This window comes from Pteropus medius, unplaced genomic scaffold (genome assembly GCF_902729225.1).
Source record: "Pteropus medius unplaced genomic scaffold, Ma_sr-lr_union100, whole genome shotgun sequence".
Taxonomy (NCBI): domain Eukaryota; kingdom Metazoa; phylum Chordata; class Mammalia; order Chiroptera; family Pteropodidae; genus Pteropus; species Pteropus medius.
Genome location: NW_024349801.1, coordinates 1,181,399 through 1,203,327, shown reverse-complemented (window position 1 = coordinate 1,203,327; position 21,929 = coordinate 1,181,399). Strand labels below are relative to the sequence as shown.

General features: G+C 40.9%; 1 protein-coding gene, 1 non-coding gene and 1 pseudogene across 2 annotated transcripts in view; 2 read left to right on the top strand and 1 right to left on the bottom strand.

Annotated features, from left to right (window-relative positions):
* WDR88 (WD repeat domain 88) overlaps nucleotides 1-13,464 on the top strand; it is a 41,480-nt gene extending 28,016 nt beyond the window's left edge. Inside the window, exons 9-11 of the mRNA XM_039888511.1 lie at nucleotides 820-888; nucleotides 11,278-11,370; nucleotides 13,285-13,464. Coding sequence (XP_039744445.1) covers nucleotides 820-888; nucleotides 11,278-11,370; nucleotides 13,285-13,464 — 342 coding nt within the window. The remainder of the gene's footprint in view (nucleotides 1-819; nucleotides 889-11,277; nucleotides 11,371-13,284) is intronic.
* LOC120581094 (uncharacterized) lies at nucleotides 7,494-7,612 on the bottom strand (annotated as a pseudogene).
* Nucleotides 13,465-15,548: 2,084 nt separating the features above from the next.
* TRNAT-AGU (transfer RNA threonine (anticodon AGU)) lies at nucleotides 15,549-15,622 on the top strand. Its single transcript has one exon. It is a non-coding gene; the product is annotated as a tRNA-Thr (tRNA).
* Nucleotides 15,623-21,929: the final 6,307 nt, after the last annotated feature.

Here is a 21,929-nt window from a genome sequence, read left to right as displayed (position 1 = left end):
GATCCAAAGGTAGCCTGTGTCCCATTGATCACTACAACATACAGGCTCCCAGGGCTGGTCTGTCTGAACCCTCTTCTCCTAGGGTTTGGAGAGGCAAAGGGAGTTTACATTACAGCAAATCAACAGCTTAAAACTGAAAGTTCGACCTCTCTGTATTTAAAAGTCTCTTTGTCCCCCTATTAGTTTGTTCTGTTCAGTTTTTCCTCATCTCTCCTCTCTATTCTCCCACCCTCAAATTCCTGTCCTTTTGCAATGCACAGCAGTTTAACCTTCTCTCTAAGTCTTGATTTTCCTACCACACCACAGCTGCCTCGCCATCCACCTCTTTCCATAAGGGAAAGACCAAAGAATGCTAAAGATGCTGACAAAGAACCCTGACGTAATTAAGGGTCTAAACCAGCAGTGGTATATCCTCTCTGAGCTGCTTTGTAGCTGAGGGAAACAATCCCCCATTTGCTTAAGGTCCAGTTCCTTGAAGCCAAAAGCCCCTTCACCAGTTGGACCTCTAAGAGGTATTTCCTAGAACAGAGAAAGCAAGAAAACCAGCAAGAGGTACTCTGGGCCCAGCTGGGAACACAATAGTTTTTCCCCAGCCTGCGAAACACCAGAGTACTAGTTTTGAAAACACATACAGTGCCATGACATACACATGTATCACAAGCCTTTACACTTTGTATTCTACCTTAAATGTCCTAGTGAAACCAGGGAAGCACAATTAGTTACACTTAAATGTGAACAATGTTGAGTCCTTTTGTTTTAGTTTTTGTTCTTATAAATCTTTTCCTCTAAGTCCTCGTTTAAGTTCTATTTTTACCCCAGGGCCATAATGACTGGGTGATGGATGTGGACATTAGCAGAGACAAGAAATGGATCCTGTCTGCTTCAAAGGTAAAAGTGGCCAACCTCTCAGTGACTTAAAATCTGTCGCATTTGCGAGAATTGGTGATAATAGAAGTGCTACTGTCAAGTAAAACTCCAGGGCAGGGTTAGCCTGAGGGCCATAGCTGGCCAGGCCATCCCCATCGAAGAAGCTGCCTGGGAATGTGGAAAGCAGGTGCCTGTGTCTGCTCACGCGGGGAGTTGCCAGGTATCTCTGTGTCTGCACCACTGACATTTGTTTTGTTGGAGCAAGGGCCTAGTCACTGGTGAGTGAGTGATGAAGCCAACAAGGGGCCTTAAAGGGGAAGGCATCAGCTCGTCAATAACAGCAGAGGCCACTCCGAGGTCCCAGGTAGGTCTTCCCTCTCTATGTCACTACATCCTGGGATTCCTGTTCCAATGGCACATAACTGCTTAGTCCAGGATATCCCGAGGGCTGTCCTCCAGGTGTGAGCACCAGAGAAGTGGGGTCTCACTTTTCCCTCCACCTTTATTAGAATTATGTAATTCTGTAGGCTGGGGGTTTGTAGGTCTCTGAGACCAGGGCCCAGACTCCGCCTACCGTGACCAACCTGTTAGGGAGCCAAACTGGGAGCCGAGCACCACACCTGACAAAATACTCATAATAACATAATGCATAATGAAAATTCTATGCCTATGAGTTATTATTTTAATATAAAACATGAAAAATGATTGTCAATTATATCTTAATAAAGCTAGAAAAAGTAAAAGTATAAAACAAAATATGAAAAATGAGTTTATTTGAAATTATGTCTTATTCTGTATTTTTTACTTTTCTGTTACATAAATACTATTATTTAAACAAAAACAACAATAGGATTAGTTAACAGCAGTAATTAGTAGTAATTAATAGTGGAACTAAATGAATATGTTTAAGAAAAATATAAAAATATTTTATATTGTTTCTGTCTTCTGAAACAGCAACTTATTTACATTTTTAAAAAGTCTTTACTGGATATTTAAATTTTACGGGCTATATTATTGTATATTCTTAAGATACATAAATGTAAGACTTTTAAAAAAGATAATATAAATACAATAGAATCAATTGACTAGATTTTACTTTACTTATGTATTTTTTCCAGCTTTATTGAGATGTAATAGACATATAATATTGTGTAAACTTAATATCTATAACATATTGATTTGATACACTTATACATCGCCAAATGATTACCACTATAGTGTTAATTAACATCTTCTTCATGTTACATAATTATCATTTTTTTGGTGTGTGGTGAGAACATACTCTGAGCAACTTTCAAGTATATGATACAGTATTATTAACTATAATCACCATTCCTTACATTAGACACCCAAATTATCACCTTACAACTAGAATTTTCTATCTTTGACCAACATCTCCCTCCCAGCCCTTGGTAACTACCATGCTCCTCCCTGTTTCTATGAATTTAGCTTTTTTAGATTTCACTATAAGTGATCTTGTATGGTATTTGTCTTTCTCAGTCTGACTTATCTCTCTTAGCATGATACTTTACTCTGGGTCCATGCGTGCTGTCACAAATGGCAGAATTTCCTTCTTTCTTATGGTTGTATAACATTCCATTGTATATATATATATATATATATATATATATATATATATATATATATATGTCACTTTTTTTATTCATTTATCTGTTGACAGATATTTAGGTCGTTTCCATATCTTAGCTATTGTGAATAATGCTCCAGTGAACATGGGGGTGGTCTCTTCGAGATCCTGTTTTCATTTCCTTTAAAAATATATCCAGAGGTGGGATTGCTGAATCATATGGTAGTTCTATTTTAATGTTTTGAGGAATCCCCATACTGTTTTCCATAGTGGCTATATTAATTTACATTTCTACCTACAGTATAAAAGTTTCCTTTTTCTTCACATCCTCAGTGACTCTTATCTCTTGTCGTTTTGGTGATAGCTTTTCTAACAGGTATGAGGTGATATCTTATTGTGGTTTCGATTTGCATATCCTTCGTTATTAGTAATTTTGAGCATCTTTTTATGTAGCTATTGGCAGTTTCTATGTTTTCTTTAGAAAAATGTCTATTCAGTTTCTCTGCCTATTCGTTAATTGGAATTGTAATTTTTTTGTCATCGAGTTGTATGAATTCTTTATATATCTTGGATATTTAACCCCCTGTCAGATATATGATTTGCAAATATTTTCTCCCATTCCATAGGTCTCATTTTCATTTTGTAGCTTGTTTCTTTTGCTGTGCAGAAGCTTTAGTTTCATATAATCCCTCTTATTTAATTTTGCTTTTGTTTCTTCTGCTTTTGGTGCCATATTTGAAAAATCATTGCCAAGACCAATGTCCATGAGCTTTTTGCCTATGTTTTCTTCAAGGAATTTTGTAGTATTGGTTCTTATGTTTAAGTCTTTAATCCATTTTGAGTTAATTTTTGTGAGTGGTGTGAGATAGGGGTCCCATTTCATTTTTCCACATGAGGTTATCCCGTTTTCCCAACACTGCTTAAAAAAATGAAGAAATTAACATTTGAATATTCTTGACTCCCTTGTCAAATATTAGTTGATTGAATACGTGGTGCTTTATTTCTGGGTTCTCTATTTTTAGGCCAGTACCTCGCTGTTTTGATCACTATAGTTTTGTACTATAGTTTAAAATCATGAAGTGTGATGTCTCCAGCTTTGTCGTTCTTTCTCAGGATTGCTCTGGCTATTCAGGGTCTTTTGTGGTTCTATACAAATTTTAGAATTGTTTTTTTTCTATTTCTATAGAAAATGCTATCACTATTTTGATAGGGATTGTATTGAATCTATATATGGCTTTAGGTAGTGTGAACATTTTAACAAAATTAATTATTTCAATCCAAGAACGCAGGATATCTTTTCATTTCTTTGTGTCTTTTTCAATTTATTTCATCAAAGTCTTATAGTTTTCAGTATATAGGTCTTTTATTTCCTTGGTTAAATTTATTCCTAAGGATTTTATTGTTTTTGATGTTATTGTGAATGAGATTGTTTTCTTTATTTCTTCTTCAGTTGCTTCAATGTTAGCATATAGAAACACAACTGATTTCTGTATGTTGATTTTGTATTCTGCAACTTTACTGAATTTGTTGATTAGTTCTAACAGTTTTTTTGGAGTGCTTAGGAGTTTCTATGTATAAGAATATATCATTTGTAATAAAAAAATGATTTTATTTTTTCCTTTTCAATTTGAATGCCTTTTATTTCTTTTTCTTGCCTGATTGCTCTGACTAGAAATTCCAATACTAGGTTACATAGGAGGGGTCCGAAAAAGAGGATTACTCTGACATTTCAAGATGCACAAGAACAATGAACAGGGCTTGCTTAAGGCAAAGATAAGCCTTTTACTAAGGAAATTACAGCCCTGGGGTGTGACTACCGACACTACCTGCCCAGTTAGGAAGTGTGATCAAATCACCCTGTGAGGTTACTTTCAGTCATTTGAAAATTTCGGATTTATTACAGAGCAACCTTTTCATTCAGAGACTAAAAACTTTTATTGAGAAAGACCCAACACCACAGTTAAGCAAATCACACTCCTTTTGTGTACATGATGTGCAGGGCATTTAACGGGTGAGATCTTTTTATTTACTTTGGTAAAAAGTTAATAGACTGAATAGAATTTGCCAAAATTTACATTTGCATTGTCTGCTGAATACATAGATGGGTAAGCAAAATCTAGTTTGTATTTCAATAAGATGTCAACATGCTTTTGTTTTATATTTTCCTTAGTTTCATTAAAATCTTCACAGAAATCAAGATAATTCAAAACTCCAACTTTTGAATTAAAGTATCTAAGAGCTAGAGGGAGCAAACATTTTTTGTCGTTGTTGCCATAATCAGACAAATCAGTAGATACATTGTAGAAAGTGTGATTATTGGGAAAATCTGACAGCTTGACACTGCAAGGGACCAACATGTACCTTACCAAACTTTCCCCTTTTGTTCTCCCACAGGACATTTAGCTGTGGCTGCTGAATCAGGAAATGTAACATTACTTAGTGTATTCATTTTTTTAAAAAAAAATTTATCTTATTATTAGTTTCAAGTATACAGTACATTGGTTAGACATTTAGAATATTAGTTTTTTATTGCTGCTATAATAAATCAGCACAGACTTTACCACTTAAACAACATTAATTTAATATCTTATAGTTTTGTAAGATAGAAATATCTTACAGGTCTCATTGAGTGGGCTAAAATCGAGGTGTCAACAGGATCGTATTCCCTAGTGGAGGCTTTAGGGGATAATCCATTTCCCTGCCATTTTCAACCTCTAGAAACCACCCACATTCCTTGGTGTGTGACCCCTTCTTCTAAGAATAGCAACACTGGCTTCTTCAAAGCCAGCAGCACTGCATCTCTCTGTGCCTTTCTTCCATAATCACACATTCCTCAGACTTAATGTTCTACTTTTAAGTTTTCTGATTATGTTGGGCTCACCTGGATAAGACAGAATAATTTCCCTATTCTAAATTTCCCTATTCTGATTAGCAAACTTAATTACATCTGCACCCTTAATTTCCCCTTGTCATGTAACCTAACATATTCACAGGTTTTGGGGATTAGGACGTGGACTTCTCTAGGAGGAGGGCATATTTCTGCTGACCATTCAGTTTCATAATAATAATCAAGGAAATGATATGATAATGGATGTTCACTCAAGTAGTATTCTCAGATCAATTCAGCAATCACTGTTTTCCAAGGAGCACTGTCATCTTTAAAAATAATTAAAAAAATTTTTTTAAAGAAGTTTTAGATTTATAGAAAAATTAAGCAAATAATAGAGTTCCCATGTACCTCCTCCCCCTGACAGTTTTCACTATCATTAATATTTTGCATTAAATGTGGTATTTTTGTTATAATTGATGAACCAATATTGATACATTATTATTAACTAACATCCATAGTTCAAGTTTCATTCTTTATATTACATGGGTTTTGCCAAATGCAAGCCATGTGTCCACCACTGTAGTATAACATAGAATAGTTTCACTGCCCTAAAAACTCACTGTGCTCCATCTATTCATCCCTCTGCTACTCTGATCACTTTACTGCCTCTGTAGTTTCGCCTTTTCCACAATATCATATAGTTGGAATCACACAATATGTAGCCTTTTCAGACTGGCTTGTTCCACTTAGCAATATGCATTGAAGGTTCTTCTAAGTCTCTTCATGGCTTGATAGCACAGTTCTTTTTATCACTGAATATTTCATTGTGTGGATGTACCACAATTTGTTTATCTATTCTCTTATCGAGAAACATGTTAGTTGTTTCTTGTTTGGGAGTAATTATGAATAAAGCTGCTATTAATGTCTGTGTGAAAGTTTTTGTGTGGACATGCGTTTTCAGGACATTTGGGTAAATACCAATGAGCGTGATTGCTGGATTATATAGTAAGAGTATGTTTAGCTTTGTAAGAAACTGCTAACGTATCTTTTTTTAAAAAACAGCTTCATTCAGATATAACTCACTTATCACACAATTCACTCATTTAAAGTATACAATTCAATGGCTTTTATTATATTCACAGAGTTGTGCATCCATCATCACAATCAATTTTAGAACATTACTTCCAAAAGAAACGCCACATCACTTAGCCATCACCCTCGATCTTCCATCCTTTTCAGCCCTAGGCAACCACTAATCTACTTTTCTTTTCAATAGACTATTTTTGTAGGGCAGTTTTAAGTCCACAGCAAAACTGAGAGAAGGTACAGAGATTTCCCATATCTCTTGCCCCACACATCAACATCTGCCACCAGATAAAACATTTGGAAGAATGGTGAACCTACATCAACACCTTATTATCACCAGGAGTCCACAGTTTACGTTAGGGATCACTCCTGGTGTTTTACATTCTATGAGTTTGGACAAATGTATGACATGTATCGACAATTATAGTATCATATAGAGCAGCTATACTGCTCTAAAAATCCTCAGTGCTCCATCTATTTATCTCTTCCTCTCCCATCCCCTGGTAAACACTGATTTTTTTACTGTCTCCATAGTTTTGCCTTTTCCAAAATAGTTGGATACCAACAGTATGTGGCCTTTTCAGACTGGCTTCTTTCACTGAGTAATATGCATTTAAAGGTTCCTCCATCTCTATTCATGGCTTGATAGTTCATTTCTTTTTAGCGCTCAATGCTATTCCATTGTCTGGATGTACCACGGTTTTTAATCCATTCACCTGCCGAAGGACATCTTGGTGACTTTCAAGATTTGGCAATTATGAATAAAACTTCTGTAAACATCCATGTGCAGGTTTTTGTGTGGACATAAGTTTTCAACTCCTTTGGGGAAATACCAAGGAGTGTGACTGATGGGTTATGTGGTAAGAGTGTGTTTGGTTTGGAAGAAGCTTCCAAATTTTCTGTGCCGTTTTCTATTCCCACCAGTAATGAATGAGAGAGTTGCTGTTGCTCTACATCCTCAACAACACTAGGTGTTGTCAGCGTTCCAGATTTTGGCCATTCTAATAGGTGTGTAGTGGTGTCTTGCCTTAATTTTTATTTATTTATTTAGGCAACCCTTGGTTGACCTCATAGATTGCAAGGACCTTGTCAGCTTACAATCTTTTATTTTTTAATTTTTTACGTCTACAGCACCTGGTCTTCCTGGGTGGTCTCCCATCCAAGTACTAACCAGGCCCGACCTTGCTTAGCTTCCGAGATCAGACGTGATCGGGCTTGTTCAGGGTAGCATGGCTGTAGACTCTTGTCTTAATTTGCAAATCGCTGATGACATATAATGTGGAACGTGTTTTCATACACTTATTTTCCGTTCGTATATCTTCTTTGTTGAGGTGTCTGTTATAATCTTTGGCCCATTTTTTAATTGGGTTATTTGTTTTCTTATTATTGAATTTTAACAGTTCTTTGTGTATTTTGGATAAAAGTCCTTTATCAGATATCTCATTTGCAAATATTATCTCCAATCTGTGGCTTCTCTTTTATTCTCTTGTGTTTTTCACAGAGCAAAAAAATGTAGTTGTAATGAAATTTAGCTTATCAATTCTTTCTTTCGTGGACTATGCCTTTGGTGGTGTTGTATTTAAAAAGTCATCGCCAAATCCAAGGTCATCTAGATTTTTTCCTATGTTAATTCTAGGAGTTTTCTAGTTTTGCATTTTACATTTAGGTCTGTGATCTATTTTGAGTTAATTTTTGTGAAGGGTGTAAAGTCTGTGTCTAGATTCAGTTTTGTTTTGTTTGTTTTGTTTTTTTTGCACGTGGAAGTCTAATTGCCGCAGCAGCATTTGTTGAAAATACTCTCTCTCCATTGTATATACTTCGCTCCTTTGTCAAGGATCATTTGACTATATCGAAGTGGGTCTATTTCTAGACTCTCCTGGTCCATCGATTTGTCTGTTCTTTTGCCGGTTCCACACTGTGTTGATTACTATAGTTTTCTAGTAAGTCTTGAAGTTAGGTAATGGCAGTCCTCCAACATTATTTCTCTCCATTATTATGTTGGCTATTCTGGATCTTTTGCCTCTCCATATAAACTTTAGAACTAGTTTGTTAATATTCACAAAATAAGTTGCTGGAATTTTAATTGGGATTGCACTGAATCTATAGATCAAATTGGGGAGAACCAACATCTTGACAATATTGAGGCTTCCTACCTATAAAATCTTTCCATATATTTAGTTCTTTGGTTTTGTTCATCAGACTTTTGTAGTTTTCCTCATACAGATCTTATACATATTTTGTTAGATTTATACCTGCGTATTTCATTTTTGGGGGTGCTAATATAAATTTTATTGTGTTTTTAATTTAAAATTCCATTTGTTTATTGCCATATACAGGAAAGTGATTTATTTTTGTATATTAATCTTGCTGTGATCACTTATTAAATCCAAGTGTTTTTTTAATTGATTCAGATTTTCAGCATAGGCTGTCTTATCATCTGTGAACAAAGACCATTTCATTTCTTCTTTGCCACTCTGTATATGCTTCCTTATCTTGTCTTATTGCATTGCCTAAGACCGCTAATCTACTTTTTGTTTCTATAAATTTGCCTATTCTGGACATTTCATGTAAATGCAATTATACAAGGTGTGGCTCTTTGTGATTGGCTTGTTTTATTTAGCATAATGTTTTTAAGGTTTATTCATGTTGTAACATGCATCAATACTTCATTTCTTTTTGCTGCTGAATAATATTCTATTGTATATATACACCACATTTTCTTTATCCATTCATCAGTTGATGAAAATGAGATTATTTCTACCCTTGGCTATTGTGAATATTAATGTTATGAAGATCCATGAACAAGTTTTTGTTTGAAAACCCGTGTTTCATTATTTTGGGTATATACCCTGGAATGGAACTGTTGGGTCACATGGTAACTGTATTTATTGACTGTATTTGAGCAACTACCAAACTGTTTTCTTAAGCACTGAACACTTTTACTTTCTCACCAGCAGCATAGGAGGGTTACAATTTCTTCACATCCTCACCAATCTTGTTATTATCTTTTTGATTGTGGTAGCTCTAATAGTTAGGAAGTGATTTCTTGCAGTTTTCATTTGCATTTCTCTGATGACTAATGATATTGAACATTTTTCCTGTGCCTATTGGTCACTTATATATCTTTAATTTTGTGATGCATGTCTTTGTAGCAGAAAAGTTTTAAATTTTGATGAAGTTCAGTTTATCTGTTTTTTATTTTGTCACTTGTATTTTGGTGTCAGATCTAAGAAACCACTCCTAATCCAGGGTCACAAAGATTTATTCCTGTGTTTCTTTCTAAGTTTTATAGCTTTCTGGTTTTTCTAGTTTTCTAGTTATAAACCTAGTTCTTCTGGTTTATAGTTTTAGGTCTTGCCTCCCTGGTAAAAAATAATTTACCATAAATGTAAGGGTTTATTTCTAGACTCTCAATTCTGTTCCACTGACCTATGTTTCTATCCTTATAACTGAACCACACTGTCTTGACAACTGTAGCTTTATAGTAAGTTTGGAAATAGGGAGGTAAGTAAGAGTCCTCCAATGTTGTTCTCGTTTCAAGATTGTTTTGGCTATTATGGGTCCCTTGAATTTCCATACACATTTTAGGATCAGTTAGTGAATTTCTGCAAAGAAGTCAGCTGAGATTTTCATAAGAATTGTGTTGAATCTGTAGATCATTTGGGGATGTGGGCAGTATTTTTATCTTACTAGTATTAAGTTTTCTGATTGATTGAACATGTGATGATGTTCAATTTATTTATGTCTTCTTTAGTTTCAACAATATTTTTTAGATTTTGGTCTGTAAGTGTTGTACTTCTTTTGTTAAATTTATTACTGAGCTTTTTATTCTTTTCGATACTTAAAGGAACTGTTTAACTACATTTTCAGATTGTTCATTGCAAGTATATAAAAATACAATTGATTTTTGCATAGTGATTTTGTATCCTGCAACCTTACTGAGCTGAGCTTGTTCATTAGTTCTGATAGCTTTTTAGTGGATTCCTTAGGATTTTCTGTATACAAGGTCATGTAATCTTCAAATAGAGATAGTTTTACTTCTTCTTTTCCAGTCTCGATGTCTTACATTTAATTTTCTTTCACATTAGTATATTTTGGGGAGATGAAGAACTTCTGAGTGATTTAGAACTTGCCTGTCTCACCCCAGACTTGCGAGACTCAGTTACGATACGTGTTTTCATATCTCCTTCTCCAGCAAACCCGATCTCAAATGCCTTTCTGCAGACTGCGTTGCATCCTTCGTTCTGGCTCTTTACCCTCCAATCCAATCTTATGTGTCTGTTTATCTGTTGTTATTGGTCTTGTAATTGTTCCCATTTTCATTATTCTGACTCTTAGAAAACATGATCGTGATATTCACAGTGTTAACAATTCTACCAGAACTATCTTGAAACAAAGCACAACAGTTAGTTTAAAGGTAAAATCAAAGGCAGACTATTAAAACTCCAAATTACAGTGCAATTGAGTCGAATACTTAAGTTGCATCTCTGGGAGGAATCACAAAATGGATAATCTATTCCTGTGAACTGCAAATTGTGGAAACAGTGACAGCAGCTATGGAAGGTGAATCATCTGTGCATATATAGTGGGCATTAAAAATAGTTTTGCTTTCAGCTTCTATTTTGGAGGCCACTATATGGGTTTCGTATCCTCCCCCCACCAAACTTCTACACCTATCACTGAAAAGTGAGACTTTTTGCACCCTGAAAGGGATTTGCTGGGACATGGGATTTACCGTGTGAAATCTGGAAGGGTGCTGGAGAAACTGAGACATTTGGTCACCCTAGCTCTGCTCATCTGCAGGCTGAGGCTCTCCACCATAACCTGGATGCAATGCACCTCCCTGGGCTCTCCCAGCCTAACGAGTCAGTTTGTGATTACCATTTTGCTGTTTGACTTGTTTTAGGATATGACCATGAGACTATGGAATATTGAAGAAATTGACCAAATTCCTTTGGTAATCGAGTGCAAAAAGGCCCTGGGCTTAAAGTTGGAACAGGTTGGTATTGGGTAAAATTAAGCCCAATAAAATTTTTTATTAGTAACTGCTACAGTTTAATTTAATGCTTTGAACAAACATTTATTGGGCAACTGGGGATAAAACCATGAACAAACAGATTGAAATCTTTGCCCTAAGGGAAATTAAATTCTAAAAGGGAGACAAACAACAAATAAAGAAATAAGAAAAATGTGTAGTGAGTCACATAGTGATAAGTAATTTGGAGAAAAATAACATAGGAGAGGGGAATGGGAGTGCTGGAGGTTATGTCATCTTAAAGGGTGGTCAGGATTGGCGGGTCTCATTGAAAAGGTGACATTTGATCAAAGACTTGAAGGTGGTGAGGGAGTGAGACATGCAGATGTTTGGGGGAAGAACTTCCCAGCAGAGGGAACAGCCAGTGTGAAGACTTGAGTTAGGAGTGAGCCTGGTGTGTTTGAGGAGTGGAGCGAGTGAGGGAGACTGGGAAATGAGGTCCGAGGGAGCACTGGAGCAATGGCTGGGCACACGGCTAGACACCACGTGAGCCTCCTACACTCCAGCAGCAGACCCTCTGGCCAGGCCCCCAGTGCCCCAGTTCCCACAGACGGGGCTCAGATGCCTGTGTAACTCTAGTGGAAATCCTGGTTGTAGAGAGGGCACATCTTCTGCTTCACCAGGTGCAGCCAGGGGTGGCTACAAAGGCTATCTTTGGGCAGTGGAGACCTGTCCCTGCTGGGACCACAGAGCAGACACCTGGCTGCCACCTTGAGAGGCTGAGGAGTCTATGCTGGACCCTCTTGAGTCTTCCTTCCCTCGGAATCCTGCAGCCACCTAGGCTTGTCTCCTCTCAGAAGGTCCAGCTGGGAGCCACTTGGGAACAACACTTTGGGGCAGGGAGGTGAGGGGTAGGATCCACATTGTCCTCATCTTTATGGCAAGCTGGTCCTCATGGCCGCTGTGGCCATGTTGGCTCTCAGGCCCTGGAAGCTGACTAGCTACAGAGTAGTGCTTGCCCATGTCCTCCACTTGCCAGCAGGAGCTGCCTCCTCTGAAGACCTGCTGTCCTGGGGTTGGGCCATGGGGAATTATGCTATAGAACAAAGAAGGTTTAATAAAAAGGCTGGATTTTCTCAGAGACCAGATTTCCCACAGGGCCTGCTCCAGGCAGGGTTTGCCCTCCCTTTCCTGCAGGTTTTAGTGCCCCGGGTGGGCAAGGGTGGCAAAGCACAGGGGCCAGGGCAGGGCAGGGCCATGCTACCTTGCAGTCTTGTCTCAGGGGACTGTGCTGTGGTGGGAACCCCTGAGAGACCTCTGCCCATGGCCCGAGTACCCACCCTGTGCTGTTGATCACTTATTTGTGGGAAGCACATATGGTGAGTAAGCTGTGATGCACTCACCATATGTATCCACTGTTTTCTTGTGCTTTGGTCAGAAACAGGCTCAGAGACGGAGGATGATGCTCAGTACCTTCACCATCTAGTAAAAATTCCTGCTTTGTTAAGAAACCTTGCCTACCTGCTTCTCATGGTTCTGTAAAAGTGAGGTGTTTCCGGGATGTCAAGGAGTTAGGATATCCCCTTGGCCGCATAGTTCTGCTCTGCACAGAGCACAGGACAGGGGTAGACACCTACCCCCTGTCCTCTTCACTGCCAGTGGCTTGCCACTCCTGCCCCCAGGACCCCCATGGCAGGGGACATGAGCTGGCATTACCTGCATAGCTTTTGGGGGAAAGAGAGGGAGAAGCCTGTGCTCATTCTCTCTCAGTGGCCTGAAATTTCTACCCTTGTAGGGTTACAGACCCCAGAGAGAAGAGGCAGATCTCACTTTGATCTAGCCCAAGGTGGTTAGATCAGGTGAGAGAATTCTAACTTCACGCTTTGATCCCCTCTAACCAGCACCTCCTTTCTGCTCTTTCTAAATATTTCATGTCAGTGCAAAGAATGTGACAGGCCTTTCTCCATCTATGAAAGTGACATCCTTTCTGAAGCAGTAACCAAATGTGTGTTCTGCCGGATAGATGCAAAAAACCTGTCAGCAAAGTCATCATCAACAGAAGAGAAGGACTTACCAGCAAGAGAGTGCAGCCTGATGCCCACTGGGCCCTTTGAGTGACTTGATCACAGGCCACCTGTCATGTAGGTTTCAGGGCTCTGCAAGGATATTTTTCGGAGGCCACTCCCTGGCCTGGTGGGCTTGTCAGACTGGGGGAGGGGCCAGGCCCTGGCTGGGCCCCTATCACTGCCTCCTCAGCTCTACGGCACCTTTATTGAGTGGGATTGAATGCTTTGTTTTTAGTTTTCAGGCAGAATAAACCTAGATTCCTTTGAAAACAAGTGCGTGTGAATTCTAGAAGCGTTTTTGCTCTTTTGAAGCTTTGTGTCCTAGTGTTCGTCCAGACACTTTCTGGACTCCCATTCTAGATTCTGGAGTTGACTGTAAGGCAGCCCTTTGGCTAAGGGCTTGTCACATGAAGAGGAAGATGTGTGGGACCCCTTCTGTGGAGGGCACCGTACTGTGGCAAGGCATTGTGGGCGTCTCCCTGTTTAATGCTCCCAGATGGGTACCTGCCCAGAGCAGAGGAAGGTATAGTGAGGCAGGCGGGTGGTGGGCATTTCCATCTCAGAATGGTTCATGCTCTCTGGACTTTTCAATTTCCAATGTGTCCATGTATACGCACAGACCTTCCACAGCCTATATGACAGCATAATGCTTGCTGTCCTATACGCTGAGGAAAGTTATAGGACAACATAAATACTTAAGGAGTGAAGTTTTCAGTAGATGAACGTGAAGGGCTCCCTTTTCCACTTGGTATTACTTACATGATTCCCCTCAAATATCATCCGTATGCCCATTGGTCTGTTTTTATCTTTTTTTAATTATTATTATTATTTTTGGTCTGTTTTTAAAACTTAATTGCAGGGCCGATTTATTTAGTGTCGACTGACTGGCATTCAATAATTCTGCCCAGGAGCATCTAACCTGGTAGTCATTCTTTGGGCAGGTCCTGTGTTTGGTGATGTTCTTCTCGGTCACAACCCTGATGACTGCTCAGATTGGAGCTGGCTGGTCAGTAGTCATCCATTCATTTACATGAATAACGTATGAACATGTCAAAGCTCCACTCCACGCTCTCTCAGCAATTCGGCTCTCCTTCGAAGAGAAGTCTTATTGTTAGCGTTCTCCGTCTTCTGGCACGTGAAGACACGTATAGAAGTATTTCTTCCCCACCGCCGCGGAGGTTGGCCGGACTGCATACACCAACACTGCCCTCATTGACGGGCACTTAGGTTGTTTTTCGTTTGTGAACCTTCTTGTGCGAAGACTTTCTGTGGATGAGACCCTCCCACCCGAGGAATTGCTGGGTGACTAGATTAGTACTGTTTGGTTTCGTTGTTGCTCGAAGGTCCCCTAAAGTGTTGGGACAAAGCGGCAGATGTGTCTGAGTGAGGAGACTGGGCAAGGGAGAAGCCTGAGTGGGTAAGGCCTTGCCTTGCAGTGGAATTCTCCCCACGAATGGCGTTGGTGCTCCAAGGCCAGCAGCCTGGCCCCCTCGAAGCTTTCGATCCCTCAGTGTCCCCGGACTCTTTCTTCCCCTCTCAGAGTCCGCCGGAGAAGCGGCCCAATGGGTCTGGTCTCGACAGGAGGGCAGATGAGCCCCAAGGATGACGGGGCTGGTGACGCCGATGGTCCGAGTGCGGCCGAGGTGGGCCTCTGGCCTCCCAGGCGGAGGGCGCCAGTGCGATGAGACGGATGCGCGGTCCCGACGGGACCACCGCAGGGCGTGAGCCCTGGTAGCAAGCCGGGGGAGCTGGCAGCCCGGCTGCGCTGGCGGGGCGGAGATTTCCGGAGCAGGAGGGGGCCTGGCCTCGTCGGACAGCCTAGGGTACTTTCCTGCTCCAGCTCTGGAGGGCAGAAGGCCGGGACCTTGTGTTAGCATGGCCTAAAGAAAGGGGCCACCCTGGCTCCACGTCCGGACGTGCACTTTAGAGGAGATTGGGCAGAGAACTGCGCCCGGCTCCGCCCACCGCGCGCCGCCGGAGCTTCAGTCCTCTGTGTTCCATCGCTTAACCCTAGCGCCTCTGTGAGCAGGGTCCTACAACACGCATGCGCCTGCCACCGACAAAACTCGTGCGCATGTCTGCAACTGTTGGAGTAAATGGTAATGAGGAACAAATTCTCGCGGTACCCATGCGGGCGGCGCCGTGGCTTAGTTGGTTAAAGCGCCTGTCTAGTAAACAGGAGATCCTGGGTTCGAATCCCAGCGGTGCCTTAACCGAGCACCCCGACTCACATTTTGTCGCTGCCCAATTTTGCTCTGTACCCTTACCCATCCTCTTTTTGGGTAGTGAGAGTGAGCCTAAGAAGCCACTTTGGGTTCCCTGCCTACGGCGAGGTGGGGCGCTAGCTTGGCCCATGGTCCGCCTCCTTGGGTCTCCGGGAGCCGTTGAGCGACCTCGGCGCTCTCACATCCGCGAGTCAGAACGAGACACCCCGTTAGGGTCGTCTCCACGGCGGGGGGACTTTGCAGAGCCACTGTTCCCTCGCGGTTGCGTTGCAGAGGGCGAGCCAGGGACTCCTCCACCATTTCTCCGGGAAGCGGCCGACTGGACGCCGTGCCTTGAGCCTCTCACTGGCCTGCTGACTTTTTCCTCTCTCCGGCGCTGCGGTCGCTGTCACCTGTCACAGATGGAAGACAGACTCCCCGAGGTCAAGTGAGGGCCAAAGTCAGGGGCGCCAGGGAGATTGGAGAACTGAATCTGGCCAGCGTGACCCCCAGGCTGATAGAAGTAGGAAAACTCCAGGGAGGGAAAGATGGACTGGGTCTCCGTGTGCCGAGTTCAGAGCCGGGTCTCTAGAGGGCCAGGTGTGAGGCGGCTCCCTGAGGCCCAGGGCGGAGTAAGAATATGCGGCTGTGGGGACTGACCTGGGGCAACAGCATTGGAGTCTCCGGGGGTGCGGTGAAAGTTACCCAGGAATTCTTATGCCAAACTCAACAAAATTCATGGCAGGTGCAACAGGAGAGTTTCAATGATTTGCAAAAATTGCAGTAATGGCAGTAGTTAAATTCACCTGCCCCAGAAGTAGCTCCACTCTCTGCCTTCCCCGTGTGTCTGAGTTTGTCTCTTTTTTCTCTTGTTCTGAGGTCACTTCTTGCCCTTTACAGCTTGGTTGTTTTTGATTGACATTGCAAAGAAACACTTGTAGGTATACTTTGTGGCTCTGCAGTTCTGATAGGATCATCAGAGATGAGTTTATTGCTAATAGAGCTTGAGTCATCGTGGGGCTGATATTTTTCTGGCGCGTCTTTACTGTTAGCCTGAGATATACCAGGTCAGTTTTGAGCATTTGAGCGTTAATTTCTTTCAACAATGTTTGTTGTTGTTGTTGTTGTTGTTGTTGTTGTTTGTGTGTGGGGTTTTTTCATTTGTTTGTTTTCAGAGCATAAATTTTTCATTTTTTTTGCTAAGTTTATCCCTAAGTATTTTCTTCTGTGTGATGTTATTGTAAATGGAATTGTTTTCTTAATTGCATCTTCAGATTGTTCATTGTAAATATATGGAAATACACTTGATTTTGTATCTTACCCTTATATCCTGCAACCTTGCTGAACTCGTTTATTAGTTCAAATAGGCATTTAGTGAATTCTTTAGGATTGTCTATATACAAATCATGTGTTCTGTGAATAGTTTTACTTCTTTTTTTTCATTCTGGTTGTTTTTTTATTTCATTTCCTTGCCTAATCGCTTTGGCTAGAACCTTCGGTACAATATTAAATAAAAGTTGTGAGAGCACAACTTTGTCTTTTTCACAGTCTAGGGGCATTTGCTCTTTCATACTTCATACTTAATAAAGTATGAAGTATGAAACATGATGAAACATGATGTTAGCTGTGGGTTTTTCATAGGTACCTTTTATCAAGTCGAATAAATTCCTTTCTATTCCTAGTTTGTTGAGTGTGTTTATTAGGAAAGGGTATTGGATTATGTCAAATGCTTTTTCAGCATCGGTTAAGATAATGATGTGATTTTTGTTTTTTATTCTACTAATATGGTGTATTACATTAATTCATTTTCAGATGTTAAACCATCTTTGCATTCCTGAGATAAATCTCATGTGCATGTGTTTTTAACATGAATGATCAACATGTTCATCTTGGAAGTCTTACCAAGTGAGTGCCCCTAGCTTTCTTATGTTTTTACTCCACCGTGTTCCTGGCTTGGCTGTGGCTATTACATGAAGCCCAGGACCCATCCCTTGCTGGTGGACATTTTGGTAGTGTGGGATTTTCTCTAAATCTCACCACGATGGACAAAGCTGGGATGGTGCTCCCCTCAAAAACAGATTTCTTTGTACTCATGAGTATTTTAAAGACAAGGTTGAGAGAGGATTGCTGAGTGCAGTACGTACAGGCCACGCTGATTTCCCCCTCCTCGAGCTTTTCTGGAGTACCCACTCTTCCACACCCTGCCAATATCAGGGGCAGTTTTGTAAAATGCCATCTCATTGTTATTATTATTATTTTTTATGCCTACAGCACCTGGTCTTCCTAGGTGGTCTCCCATTCAAGTACTAACCAGGCCCGACCCTCTTCGCTTCTGAAATCAGACATCGGGCTTGTTCGGGGTGGCATGGCTGTAGACCGTGGATGGTGGCTCCACTGGAGTGTGACCCTAGGATTTTCTGCATGTAAAGCAGACATGCTAACCGCTACACTATAGAATCACATCCCATCTTATTGTTATTTTAATCCATATTTTTCTTGCTTACAAGTGGAGTTGGGAATCCTTCTATATGTTGGTTGGTTTTACGCATTCCTCCTGTGACTTGCCTGTTCATACCCTTTGCTCATTATTTCAGTTGTGTGTTTCTTACTGATCTGTAGGTAGAATTTATATTAGATAAGAATCCTTTGCTTATCATAGATATCATCAGTATTGTCTCTCAGTCTGTCATTTGCCTTTTGACTTTGTTACAGAATCTTCTGTCTTTTCATTTATTTACATTGTTTCTCAAGTCCTTTGGTCAGTTTACAGTGTTCTTAATCTAGGTCTTGTACGTTTCTTGCTGGGTTTATTTCTAGGTATGGCGAATGGGATAATTTTCTATTAATTTCTAATTCCTACACTACTGCTATGTATGATTGCCCTTGATGTTTGGATGTGACTCTTTAAAGCAGCCCTCTTGCCTAACTCTTTTATTACTGCCAGTAATTTGTTAGATGTGTGTGTGCGTGTGTGTGTGTGTGTGTGTGTGTGTGCGTGTGTGTGTGAGATTCTGGGTTGTGCAAATTGGGCTATTGAATGGTAAATTTAATCATAGGGGAAAAACAACTGGAAAAATATACCTGCAATACATATAAGTAACAAAATAATTTTCAGCAGAGGAAGGCCTGGTGAGATTAGCAGAGCAGTGGAAATTACCTCATTTCGTCAGCATTGAAAAGCCATGTTATCTATCACCAATCCCACTATTTAGTATTTCTCCAAGAGAAATGAAAACAATATCTACCAGAAGACTTGTACACAAATGTTTATGGATGCTCTAAATATAATAGCCCAAACTGGGATCTGCCCAGGTATCCATCACAGGACATAGATAAACTGTGGCATGTCCAAGCACTGGCAATGAAAAGGAATGGTGCTTATACCACCACGGATGAAATTTCACATTGTGCAGTACAGAACTTATGATTCCTTGATATGAATCTTGAGAAAATGCCAATGAATCTATAGAAACAACAGACCAGCGGTTGCCTATGTGGTGGAGGGACTGACTGAGAAATGGCACAAAATAACTTTTTGGGGTGATGGAAATGCTCTTTATCTTGGTAGGGGTACCGGTAAGTATTTTTCAGGCTCATTTAATTGTACACTTAAGATCTAGGCATTTCATTACATGAAAGTTAATCTCAATTAAAATATTAAAGCAATCAAAGTCATGTTGACAGCAATTGGATCTTCACCCCAGTCTGCCCACCCCTAGCTCCATGCAGATTTAACTTTTCTTGCCCATTGCCCGTACCCTCACAGCATGGCAAGGCCTCCATTTGACGAAGAGGCCAGAGGATTCCGACAGATAAAGTGGATGGAAACAAAGCATGTGCTACTGACCGGGCTGTGTTTCCTGGTATTGTCTTCAGTGCCTTTTGGAGGCAAGTTCAGTTGAAGGAGAGGGTGTCACAGCACATGGAGGGCACGAGGGCAGCCCAGACGGGGAGGGAGGTGACCTCTTGTGTGGGTCCGGGCGATCTGCAGTCTGCAGCTGGCGCATGGGCCTGCGTGCTCCTCAGGACTCTTTAGGACTGAAGGAAAAGAGATGTTCACTGGCTCCTGACACTGGGAAATCCAAGTGTGGCACTGACTTCATGTTGGGGTGGCTCCAGGGTCTCTGGCAATGCCTTAATACCCACTCATTCTCCATTCCTTGGCTCTGCTTCCTTTGGGGTTGCCTCCATTTCAGGCAGGAGAAGAGCTGGCTGCTGGTGGCCCCACACTGACATCCCGCTGCCCCACCCACTCAGGATGAAGAGAGTTTCTCGCTGCTCTAAAGACTTGGGCCAAACTGGTGAGCTAGAGTTGGGCCTTGCACCTTTCCTGGATGTGGTCTCTGACACCTGGGAAAGGAATATAAAATGTGCAATGGTTGGCTCAGGCCTGAGTCACAGGCTGGTCCCTGAGACGGAGTTGGTGGGGTTTCGGTGGCTTATCAGCTCCACTGACCCCTGGGCTGAGCACGAGGGTGGTGAGTGCCCAAAGGCAGCTGGAGATAACGTCTCCAGGAGGAATGGAAGGGAGGGCCGGGTGGGCGAAGGCCACAGTGTCTTCACGTGGTCCCGGTGACACATCGGTATCTGTTCCAGGATGACTCTAGACACCTTCTGAGGGGACTCTTGAAAATCCCTTCATTGCTGAGCAAAAATAAAACAAACATAGGACAATATGTGCAATGGGCTATGTTTATTATGCTTAAAAAAACAAATTTGAATGGTGTATTTTCTATGGGTACACATATAGGTATGTCAAAAATTTTTTTAGGGTCAGAAGGGTAGATATTAAATTCATTTCAGTGGTTACCTCTGGAAAGGTGGGACGGAGACTGGAATGAGGTGTCAAGAGTCCTGGGCCTTTCTATCTGCTAGACTAAATTTAAAAATTTAATTAAAAAGTAATTTACATGTCATAAAATTTATCGTTTTTAGTGTATGGTTTTTAGTTTTGACAAACACATTAAGTCATGTAACCACCACTACAATCATGATAAAGAATAGTTTCATCTCCCCAGAAATATCCCTTGTAGTTAACCCCTCCACAAATGCCAGCCTCTGGAAACCACTGATTTACTATTTCCCTAAGGTTTCGCCTGTCTGTGTCATATAAATAGAATCATACAGTAGCGAGCCTTGCGAGTCTGGTTTCTTTCATCCACACTAAGATTCATCCATGTTGTTTTATAGTTCAGTGGTTAGTTTCTTGTTTTCTGCTGAGTAGCATTCTATTATTTGAGTGTACCAGGGTTTGTCTGTCTTCTTGAAAGAGAGTTGGGTTATTCCTAGTTTTTTTAATTTTTTTATTTTTTATGAATAAGATTGCTATCAACACTCAAATCCAGATTTGTGTGAACATAGTTTCATTTCTCTAGGGTAAATACCTGACTGGGATTGCTGGATAATAAGGGAAGTGTATGTTGACCTTTATAACAATCCGTACGCTGGTTTCTACAATGCCCATACTGTTTTGCATTCCCACCAGCAATGTGTGAGAATTCAAGTTGCTCTGTTACTTCACTACCTCTTGGTACCACCGATGTTTTTATTTTAGCCATTGTATTAAGTGTATAGTCATTTCTATGCGTGGTTAAAAAAGAAACGTTTTTATATGGAATTGATTTCGTACTTACAGAAGAGTTGGGAAAATTGTACTGGGAGTTCTCGCGTACTCTTCACTCAGCACCCCTAATGTTAACATATCGTATAACCACGATATGTTTATCAAAAGAACAAAATTAACACTGGTGCTATACTGTTAACTAAAATACAGGCTTCGTTCAGATTTTCCCAGTTTTTCACTAAGTCCATTTTTGGTTCCAGGATCCAGTCCGGGACCCCACAATGCATGTAGTCCTCATGTCTCCTTAGTCTCCTCCGATAGGTGACAGTTCCTTGATCGTCATGACTTTGTCTTTTACGACGGACACTTTTGAAGACTACTGTTCGGGCATTTTGCAGAATGTCTTTCAGTTTAGATTTGTCTGATGTTTTCCTCATAGACTGAAATTACGTATTTTGGGGAGTATACCAGACAGGTGTTTCTGCCAGCTCATCTGTGTATTCTTTGTCACAGCCCTCGAATCACCTTCTTCCCCAAGGATCCTGGTTAGAGAACAGTATTTAGAAATCAATGGGTGTTGGATGTGCTCATTCCTACTGGGGTGTCACTGCTTCAGGGCCCTCTCAGCAAACGGAGCTGGGGGATTTTATGTACGTATTCTAAACATGCATACACACACATCTATATTTCTGTCCGTCTTTGTACTGACTTTAACAAATGATGGCATAATGATATTTCATACTCCAATGC